The sequence below is a fragment of the Diadema antillarum genome, unplaced genomic scaffold (assembly GCF_040938485.1).
Source record: "Diadema antillarum isolate AM-2024a unplaced genomic scaffold, OU_Dant_1.0 seq00001412_RagTag, whole genome shotgun sequence".
In the NCBI taxonomy this organism is placed as follows: domain Eukaryota; kingdom Metazoa; phylum Echinodermata; class Echinoidea; order Diadematoida; family Diadematidae; genus Diadema; species Diadema antillarum.
In genome coordinates this window covers 1-11,475 of record NW_027272166.1, presented here as the reverse complement: position 1 = coordinate 11,475, position 11,475 = coordinate 1, and the positions used below count along the sequence as shown (strand labels likewise).

Here is an 11,475-nt window from a genome sequence, read left to right as displayed (position 1 = left end):
TTGCAAGACCCTCCCGAACAGTCACTGTATGAAATGAAGTAACGACATCTGATACATACCTACACGATCTGGTTTTCTAGGCCTCATGAAAGATTTCCACCAGCTATGGAAACCAATACCGTTCTAGAAATTATTACAAAAAGCGGCATTTTCCCTAACTTTTGTTGTTGTTATAATGATTCAGGTACAGACTGATATACAGTTATGATTAAGCCTTTAATAGGCACCTGTTTATAGTATGCGTACATATACATCATACGATGGAAGACAAAAAAAGTCCTGTAAAGATATAGTGATTACGTGAAAAGATAGAGAGATAAAAAGAAAAAAAGAGGAAGAGAGAGAGGAGGGAGGGACTGAGGGAGAAGAGACCAAATTGTCAAAGTAGAGTAACTTTCATCAGGCTCGTGTGGTCCAGGTGTGCAGTCATGGCTCGTTTAAACGGGAATCAAATCAACCTCGAGAAGATCATCGACCTCACGACGAGGACGACGTCCACGGTCCTCATCATCATCGTGATCGTCCTGTCCGTGTCCATGTCCGTGCCCGTGCCCGTGCCCGTGCCCGTGTCCGTGTCCGTGTCCGTGTCCGTGTCCGTTCCCGTTCCCGTGCCCGTTCCCGTGTCCGTGGTCTTCGTCCTCGATTGGTACGAGAATTTCAAAGCGATGTGGCTGGGGTCTCCGTGGATCATCGTAAGCTGTATAATTTTACGTTGATGCACAAAGAGAATAATTATACAAGAAGATAGCTATTTAAAGCCATAATGCAAACTGCGACAACAGAGGGCGTTAATTAAGTCATTTCCTCAGAGCCGTAATATAGAACGGCTCCGCCTTTCCTTTCCTAATGAATATCGGCAGTCACCGTGATGTCGATAGAAATGAGTTGTTTTTAATAGCCTAAATACAGGCATTGCATAGTAAACATTATGAATAAGTGTTTGGTACTACAAAACTTGAAAATGGCATACAACACACACATACTGAAGCTTTTCGACATGCACTATGTCGAAAAGCTTCAGTATGTGTGTGTTGTATGCCATTTTCAAGTAAACATTATAATTGAAGACCTGAATATCAGAACGACCCAAGTCCAATTTTTGGTCAAATTTAGTTTGACATGGGAAATTTTAGCTTATGCATAGACTCATCTTGTGTATAAATGATAAATCCTAATTACCCCCGGAAGTGCCTGAAATGAATGAGTTAAATCTTATATTAATGTAAGAAAGAAGAACTTGGGTCGTTCTTACATTCATATTATAGCGCCCTCTCTCATCCTTCTCTCATCTCTATCGCAGAATATCATGAATACGAATCAAAGAACGACCCAAGTCCACCACACAAAATGGCCTCTCCACAATTAATGTAAATGTTAATTGTCATAATAATATAATGTTCTTATTTGTATATACAATGTTGCCTTCCCATCACAGTTAAATAGAATATTATTGGACAAATAAAAAAGACATGAAGTTTTTTTTAGTTTAATCGAAATGGTCTTCCATGGACTTGGGTCGTTCTTATATTCATATAGGCCTCCTACTCAATTACATAAATAATTGAGGCAGTTTATATGTTAAGTTTGTGTATGATTAAGATCTCTGTTATTTCATTTCTCACAACAGTGGGTAAACAAGTAAGAAATGCTGATGTTATGTGATATACCTCTCCAAAGTTAAATCCATTAAAAATAGCTCAGGTTGAACAGATATTGATGAAAGAACTTTCGTTGAAATAAAATATATAAAGTAAGAAAGTGTCATGTACCTTTTTAAATTTTGCATATTTTCTTTGTTACCAACAGGGACATCATGTCATTTAATACCATCGTATACCATCTAATATATGCAAATGAAATGGGGTGTGATGCGAGCTCCCTGCATTCTAGGCTAGAATAATATCATTCACTTCTGTTATGTGCATAATCCAGTCTGTGGAAGTGCGTGCTTGCCAGTATATGAACATTTCTTTGTTTATTGGTGCTAAAGAGATAGCGATTACAATCTATGTGTTGTATTGATATATTTCTCGATTTGAATGCAATTCCATTTCAGATATAGGCCTAATATGTAAATGTTTTATTATCAACCCATCAGGGTTTGTTATCGGTTTGTTCGTTTGTTTGTAAAATATGTTCGTTTGCTTTTTGGATCTCTACTCTGAGGGAATATATGACACGTACCTCCGGGACTCTTTAGATTATAAGTTCGTTTGTATTCATTAGTTCTTCAGATTGTAATGATAATCATTTTGTAACAAATACCATACTTTATCCCGAATGTGTGTTAGTGTGTCTATGTTCTAGAAACCATAGTACTGACGTATGATACTGATTATATACGCAGGACTACACGAAATTATGCCTACTTTGCACAATGGACTAATCTAGCTACCTCTTGCTGACCAAAGTAACTTAGAAGTCTCCATTCCTTCATACTCAATTTCTTTCTTAGTAACTACAGAGTATCAATTAGTATTGCAACAAATTTGAGTTTAACCCATATCTTTCTTGCACATTTCAGGAGTTAAATTGGTGATAATTATTCTTGTGTAATATCTTTTCCAATCTGGACGAATTTTTTTTTCATTTCATCCTATGCTATTCATTCTATTCATTCTATTCTATTCTGTTCTATTCTATTCTATTCTATTCTATTCTACTCTATTCTATTCTATTCTATTCTATTCTTTTTTATTCTATTCCATTCTACTCTATTCGCTTGACTCCAATCTATTTATTCGAGTTAACATTACGTTGATGCGGAGTTCTGTTTTAATGTATTTTCATATTTTGGATGTGTGTCTAGAGGTTCGACAATATGGCTGCAATTCACTACATGTATAGAAATTCAAACTTACACAAGATGGCGTGCGAGTCACGGCTGAACCAGAAATTCCGCTCCTCCAGAAACGTCAGAAGCTCTCCGTAATGCTGTTCTAACGCGCCTAGTGTCGGGCGGCCACCAATGATAGCACGGCCGTAGAATTCTCGTGGCTCTGAAACTCGGATCAGATGAATGTCAGACTTCTGTGAATGACAGAATGAAAAAAGTGGGATTTTATTAGATTATGATCTTAGCGAAACGCGGATTTGAATATCCTGAAAACATTCAAAATCAAAATAAGAGAAAATGGTGATAATGCTGTTTATATGATTCTATCTGGTTCTGTTTTCTTTTACAGCATTTGCGACGGCTAGATTTTCTCTGATTTCTCTGATTTCTCTGTCCAATTGGAGGACGTGTACCCCATTTTATTATGATAAAAACGATTTAAGAGCGATGATGGTCATTCGATTGCTTTGTCTTCACTAAATATTCAAAAAAGGGGCCCGAACTTTGCATAAAGAACAACTAATGACTACAAAACCTGCATTCAATATGCAAGTTACTAACATTATGTGACATGGACACACAATTTCATCGCTACACAACTCTCCACACATATGCACAACACTGAGCACCCCCCCCCCTCCCCCAATTCGATGAGTGGCTATCCTCGTCAAGAATGTGACTACCGGCTAGCTGTGTCTCTGTCATATCTAGATTTATTGTGAGAGTGGGACTTTCAGTTAACCCTCCATGTACTGAATTCTGAAATGCCCATAGACTTAATACGCAGGCCACCAGGTTCCCGTACGGATAGGGTTAAAGGAGACCTCCGGATGATTTTTTTTTTCAATCTTTTACATTTGAACAACTATGATATTATCTATACTTATTTATTCATTTATTTATTTGTTTGTTTTGTTTCAGTAGGGTAGCTCTGTCAGTGGCTAAACACTGTTATTCTCATAGGCCCTACACATACAATAACGTACATCACGAAATACATACATTGTAGACACATTAAAAGAAAATAACATGATATACAATTAGGGTACACTTACAACATGGCCAGATAGTTGACTATTGCGGAGGTAGAAAAATAGATAATCAACTTCATATTTAACATTGCAATTCACTGAGAAGTGATATGTTGAGACATAACTGAGAAAAAATTGAAAAAAATATATAAGTGTCTAGGTTACAGCACATGTATATATTGCATAATCCATAATTCTTCATTTCACATCATATTACATAATTACAATCATACATTTATCAAAATGACATGAAATCTTCTTTCTCGGAAACAATCAACACACAAAAATATACAACATTTTAATGTTTCCAGGTTAGCGTGCCTGGTCAGTGACGGGGCATTAATCTGCACATTACTTGAATATGAGACCGTTCTGAAGCAAACAATTTTCACACAACAGTAGATATATAATGTACTCTTAAATGAATCCCACAAGGATTGGAACAATCATCCCTCAGCATTCCCACTGATTCCCACTGATCGGTTACTAGCCATCCCCTTTAAAGACAGGCTAGCTGAATAAACATAAATAACCTGCTTACAATACCATTCTTTCATTCATTATATAACAACAGAAATAATATATCATAATATGACAGAGAGAGAAAAAAATCCTGTTTCAACCTCAATCAGTATCATATCTGATGATATAGAGTACTGTTGATATTGAGTATGGTACTGAGTACGGAGTTTCAGAATTTTATGGTGATTGGGTTGAGGAATACAAAAGTTTTCAAATTCTGTGTTAGCAATGAACAAGGATGATGACACGGCAGCCTCACCATAAGAGGAAGCAGAATGGAATGAAAGAAGAAGGCGCGAATGCATTTCACACAGTTGAATTTGTTAAGCAAGCGGTATTGAAATGAAATTACACTGCTCCACTTCTGAAATTGTGTGGGGCTCCTATTCCATCAACACTGTTCAGTGTAATTTGTTTAAAAATTTTCAGAGCATAGATTTCCCTGCCCAAGAACCACAATAAAATCCACAAATATATAATTATATGGAGTTGTCAATATATTATGTACTAGGCCTGCATAATGCAAAATTGTGAAGATCGTCTGGAATACGCCTTTAAATAGTGGAAGAGAATACAATAAATGAGGTTACTGCATCATAACTCTTCAAACTTTGCTTGTGCTGTCACTATTCGGTAAAAAGAGCATAATGATAGAATTGTAAAGTCTTCCATAGCTTTTTTAATTCAAATTCATGTTTTAATGAAACTTCTATATCACTCTGTTCCATATAATTTTAGGCATGTTGAAATGTGGAACTGCACCTTAAAGGGTGTGTACAGTTCTGGTCGAGGTGAAGATTTAGCTTTTAACGTTTTGCGAGATATTCAGAAACCGCTCTATGAGATATCAAAGAGCATGCAGTTCTAAGGGGTATCAAAAGTTTATTCGATGAAAATCGGTTTTGAAATGGCTGAGATATCAAAAAAAAAAACAACTAAAGGTGAAACAAAGAGATCCTTATAAAGTTGTAGCATGTCGCCTTTTATTACTAGTACTTTTTTGGATATCTCAGCCATTTGAAAACCAATTTTCATCAAATAAACGTTGAATCCTTCTTAAGATTACATGCTCTTTCATATTTCATAAGAGGCTTTTCATTATCTCACTTAGGAATGTTCAAAACATGAATACCTACCTCAACCAGTACTGTACAGTCCCTTTACAGAAAGAAAATAAAGAGCGTGAGTATATTGGTTTTGTGAAGGATGTTGACTAACGCACATTTGACGGTGGTGGCGCTGTAGCCTGTGATTCCGAGGGAATGTAGAATAGCAGGCTGAAGAACTGTGGGCAGCATAAGAGGTCGTCCGACTCCTCCGGGCAAACCAAGGAGCGATGTCTGTTCTCTTTCACAGTCAGGATGATAGGGGTGGTTCGCTTGATGCCATTGTCTACAGGCACACACACACACACACACACACACACACACACACACACACACACACACACACACACACAAACAAAATAATGAGTAATAGTAAAAACAAAAACAACAACAACAAAAAACCTTATGATATTCAAAAGCACTGTCTAATATTACAAATATATAAAACTTGTATAAGGGCCCGTCCAATGCTCGAGACGTTTTTTTTTTTTCTGATGGTGGCCCATTCCAGCCACCATAATCAGCAAATGTCGCGGCCCGACAACGATGAAATTAAATTTGGTGGCCCGAAAAAAAAAATCAGATAAATAAAACAATTATTAAAACAGTACAATAAAACATGATAATTTTGTAAAAACTCCACGTATGTGTAAAGAGTTTTTTAAATGAAATTGTTTAATTAAACTTTAACATTACTATTAACCCTGATAGTCATGTATGAAAAGTATGGTAACGGACTTTGAACAATACGTATTGTAACTATAATTTTACAAGGTCTTCAAATTCGATATTCAATTGAGGCATAAACCTAATTTCCATGACACTACACCTAGGTCCCTATTCATAAAATCATTATATTCAATAATCATACAGGGGCGTTGATACATAGTTGAGAAGATAAAATTTGGCAGTGAAATTTGGCCAAGAGAAAAGAATGTTTACATTTGAAAACATAGTCGTGTGAACACATGAAATTTTTGATGTCGGGTCACCAAAAAAACACACCATTCATTTCTTCAAATCGGAGGCGCGACATTTACATATTGATAAGATTATAGTCTAGGGGTCCCTGGCCGTGGGATTTTTCTCTAATGTTGAGCCCTGAGACTCATATGTGACCCTGCACCACAAACCAACAAAAAGTCCCCCAAAACAGATTTTTAGTTAAGGGCAGATATTGAAAGAGGAGATTCTAAGCTTCAAAATGATGTATAACTCAATTCAGTTGGACTCTCCTAACCTATTTAAATATTGGAAAGAAAGCACACACTCTGGAAAGGTGTGAACTGAGAAAAGAGGCTCTGAAGTAAAGGGTCTATTCAAGTGCTTAATCTTTAGAAACCGTGCTGGCTGTGCAATGAATGGGACAAAAAAGAAAAACAGGATGTACACCACCGTAGCAACAACGAGGAATTATGAAAATGAGCATGCTTAATCAACATATTCTGTCCATAATAAATGCCAACTTTCAAGATGGTAGCATTATCTATTCAAAAGTTATTAGAGTTGAAATTGAAGGGTGTGTAAAGGATTTTAAAGAAAATTATAAAAAGAGGGTTGTGGAAAAACTGTTGAAAACACACTTTCCTGTTCGTTTTAAGACCCTAAACTTATGTATAATGTAGACGAAGAATAACTCTTTAAGAAAGTACTAAAAACTCAAGATTGACTTGGTTGACCTGTTTCATCCTTTTGAGGTTCTCAAGCAAAATCAAGGGATGCGACTTTGTATTCGTTTGGTGATGCGTGGTCACATATATCTATATGTTAATTACGGATATAAAAAAAAAGATACATCTTTCGTAGCTGTGGAAATTTTCACCTATTTCGCGCGATATTAAACTAGCGCGAAAAAAAAAGCACCAGAATTTTATGCGCGTTATGATGCAATATACTATTACATCTTTGATTCCGCAGAATTTGAAACACGCTAAAATAAGATTATCTTACCGGCCAAGCATTAATTTTATTTTCAGTGTATGCATAATTAATTATGTGTAAGAAATAACTAGTTAAACGTGTTAAAATGACTACCAATATATTTCATAAGAAATTTTGTCATTATATTGTCATTGAATAATTATAGTAATAATGTAATGCATAGTTGTTATAGCAGATAATATTTTCTCATCGTCATAGTCAAATTATGTGTATGAGATATTCGTCACATAACTGAGGTTGATGTAAGGCATGCACCAAATTTACCGATTACTAAACAGGCATAATCTATAAACAGGCATGTTCAATAAAATTCTTTTTTTTGTTGACATTGGTCCAAATTTGGCACGCAACATTTCGTCTGCACACAGACCTTTCCACTCATATCCACTAAATTCCAATCCTCAGTCTTTATTTTTTCTCCCTGTATTTGAAGCAGAGGTCTTAGATATTATTAATTCTCTTTCCCCCAAGAAGAGTGCAGGTCACGATGGATTTTCTAATCATCTCATAAAATGTATTATAAATGACATTCTTTCACCATTAGTCCACATTTTGAATTTGTCTTTACTTACTGGCATTGTGCCCGCTCAAATGAAAATTGTCAAAGTTTTACCAATCTATAAGAAGGGTAGAGAGGATAAGTTGGGAAATTATCGACCAATATCATTACTGTCTTCTTTTTCTAAAATACTTGAGAAGGTGGTTTATAATCGTTTACTTAAATTCTTAAATGAATGTGATATTTTAGCTGATAATCAATTCGGATTCCGGAAAAAACATGCAACCACTCATGCTATATTATTTGTAGAGAAAGTTGCGAAAGCTATAGACTCACAGTCGCATACAGTCGGCTTGTTTCTGGACTACTCCAAGGCCTTTGACACAATAGACCACGAACTACTTTTGTACAAATTAAATCATTACGGCATTCGTGGAAAGGCCTTGGAGTGGTTCAGAAGTTATCTTACCGAAAGAACTCAGTTTGTTACTGTGAATAACCACGACTCAGAAATAGGTTCTATTTGCTGTGGCGTTCCACAGGGCTCCCTCTTAGGTCCTCTTTTATTTATTCTTTATATTAATGACTTCCGCAACTCATCCTCTCTGCTGTCTTTTCTTCTGTTTGCGGATGACACAAGTCTTTTTTATTCTCACTCAGATCCTTATGTGTTGCTTGATTCTGTGAATAACGAACTGCAACTGGTATTTGAATGGATACAGGCGAATAGATTATCGCTCAATATAAACAAGACTAATTATATGGTTTTTAGTAATACAATAAAGTTTCTTCCAGGTTCAGTATTAGTAAATGGTTTGCAGTTAAATCAAATAGATTCAACAAAAATTTTAGGTATTTATATTGATAGTAATCTTTCTTGGAAGGTTCATGTTGATTATTTATGTAAGTTGTTGTGTAAAAACGTTGGAGTTATTCACAAATTGAAGTACCTCTTCCCCAAGCCAATATTGCATTCCCTCTATTCAACTCTATTCTTACCTTACTTAAATAACGGAATATTGGCCTGGGGTAATTGCTCTAAGACTAAAATCGATTCGTTATTTGTGATTCAGAAAAAGGCCTTGCGTATTTTAAATTGTGCACATTTTTTGGATCATACAGCTGAATTGTTTGTTTCCAGTAAATTACTAAAAGTTTCTGATTTGTATTTGTATCACGTTGGAATTTTTATGTATAAGTTGAGCATTGGCGATCTTCCTAGTTTATTTTCCTCAATGTTTGTTAAAAACAGTGAAATTCATAATTACCCTACAAGACAAAGTGGATCATATCACTTTTCCCCCGTTCGTACAGTTCTAGCCCTTAAGACAATTACTTCTACCGGTCCTTCTTTCTGGAATGAGTTAGATTCTGTTCGGCTGCAATCAAGTTCTCTAAGTTCCTTTAAGCAAAATCTAAAAGCCAATTTTTTAGAATCTTATGTATAGTTACTTACTGTGACCATTTTGATATATCCGTTCTTATTCTCAATGATGCCTCGCTCGGGTGTCTTCATTTGACTTCATTTGGCCACATTTCTTTGACCAATAGTACAATTTTATGGAGCATTGAATCCCTGAGTTTTACCTTGAACATCATAAACTATTTTGTACATTCTGTAGAGTTTATTATTATCTCGACATACCGATTTTCGCTTGTGTTTCGTTATCTTTCGTATAATTAGCATGTTGTACTAAACGCTTATACTGTTTCTTTAGAACCTACATCCTACAAGCATTGCTTTTTAGTAGGTTCCTCATATTTACACATCATTTTATTACATGTCCTTATACATTTGTGAAATTATGTCTAAAATTGAATGTTGTGTTATACATATTTTACTCCGAAATATGAAGCCTGAATATGGAATATGAAGCCTGAAATGGAATATGAAGCCTGAATATGGAATGTGGAATATGGAACTTGAATAAAAAATTTTTTTAAAAATGCGATTCCTCATCGCGTTCAAGTTGACTGTGATAAATAAGTTCGTGTTTGCTTGGTTGATACTAAATTAGAATATGAATGTACTTGAAAATCTTTGCTCCGTACAAAAACTTAACTAATAGAACAACGGGGAAAAAGCACTTAACAACAGCAACAACAAAGAACCCTGCTGATTGTACTATAAAGGCGAACGGGAAGTGAAAGTATATTGTGTGCATTTCTTTAGGACAGCAACGATGCATTGAACAAAAACAAAGTATTACAAGAACCATTACCGTGGAAGTAGTTGTTGAGGTCCATGTAAACACTCATTGTAGCGGATGATATGTTGCAGGTCGGCGCAACCTTGTAGACCCACGCGCCTGGTTCGACACGACGCTTGAAGAATCCATCACCATAATCCTCCAGCAAGGTGTACTCGGGACATGGAGATCCTAGTTAGGTCGGAGAGGTCAACATCCCAAACTTATTGATTAACAGGTTAATCAACAAACTAATTGGTTGATTGATCTTGTAGAGCAGTAGCAACACTGAAGAGGCTACCCTGGGTAAATAAGACCTCATTATTATTATCTATCAATTTAGTTTGATTCACAGAGTGTGATTTTTCGTCTCAACAAAAAAAAAAGGAAGGAGGTGAATAGGCCTGAAATGATAATCATGTAACTCTTTGAAATTGGATGTCCCTCCCCCTCCACCACCACCACCACTACCAACAAAGTGGTAGAAAATCCATCCCGTATAAATGAAAAATTGCCTCCGAGTAAAGGAGCTTTGGTATCAAGTTCACTTATAAGATTAGTCAGACGTGCGGAATATTCAAATTAATCTCAACGAACATGACAAGAAGGGATAATCAAATCAGCTGGAATCTTAGCTTTCTTACTACGCACATCTTATCCATGATACTCTCAACAGTAGCGAAGTTTTTCAAACTTTTCTAGGGGTATTCATGCAAACTTTCATTTCACCCCTCGATGGAAAGCGGAGTACGCTATACTTCAAATCTGTAAACAAGAAATGACACGGCAATCTATTAAACACTTCCTTTGGCTCATCCTACGCTTCCAAACTGCAGATTTGAGTAGAAAGGGTGGTTACAGTATAAATCTTGGAATATCATACCCCCAAAAATTAAACCCACATCAAACTTTTGGCTTGTTTTCCAATGTTGGACAGCTTTTTCACGTGAAAGACGAAAATCGGACGCTGTTTGCAGGTTAGGAGAGGGGTTTGATATGATAATTATGATGCTCATTCAGCAGGCTGTATTTGTAGAATGGATGCATTAATGTATAGATATTTGAAGGAGATGTCCCACACTCACGGGCACATTGACGGATACCGTTCGGTGGAGGCGTGGGTGTAGGAATGGGTGTGGTCACAGGTAGAGCGGCCGCTACTGAGATGACAGCCGTTACAATCAAAGGCACTAGCATGGTTGCAGTAGTAAGACACTCGGCTCTGCCCTTTCAAAACCTGTTAATAGCTGAAATTACATCGAATCGGAACTCAAATCGTCATCCAAGTACTAGATTTCGCATTAGATTTTAGTAGATCTTACCGTTACAACTAGATTTCCTGCTGGAATTT

At 36.2% G+C, this 11,475-nt stretch overlaps 1 protein-coding gene across 1 annotated transcript; it reads right to left on the bottom strand.

The window, feature by feature from the left end:
- Positions 1-376: 376 nt before the first annotated feature.
- On the bottom strand, positions 377-11,356 carry LOC139709207 (uncharacterized). Its single transcript, XM_071621156.1, has 5 exons — positions 11,210-11,356; positions 10,158-10,316; positions 5,612-5,781; positions 2,862-3,030; positions 377-697 (listed from the first exon to the last, which is right to left on the bottom strand). The coding sequence occupies exons 1-5, from the start codon at positions 11,319-11,321 to the stop codon at positions 438-440; spliced, it is 870 nt and encodes a 289-aa protein (XP_071477257.1). The 5' UTR covers positions 11,322-11,356; the 3' UTR covers positions 377-437.
- Positions 11,357-11,475: the final 119 nt, after the last annotated feature.

What these genes read in the sequence shown, in the direction of transcription:
- LOC139709207 (XM_071621156.1), bottom strand. Translation starts at nt 11,321, where the DNA reads ATGCTAGTGCCTTTGATTGTAACGGCTGTCATCTCAGTAGCGGCCGCT. An exon ending in CGGTATCCGTCAATGTGCCC is followed by an intron (nt 10,317 to 11,209) that starts GTGAGTGTGGGA and finishes CGACCTAACTAG; the next exon opens with GATCTCCATGTCCCGAGTAC. An exon ending in CCTCAACAACTACTTCCACG is followed by an intron (nt 5,782 to 10,157) that starts GTAATGGTTCTT and finishes GTGTGCCTGTAG; the next exon opens with ACAATGGCATCAAGCGAACC.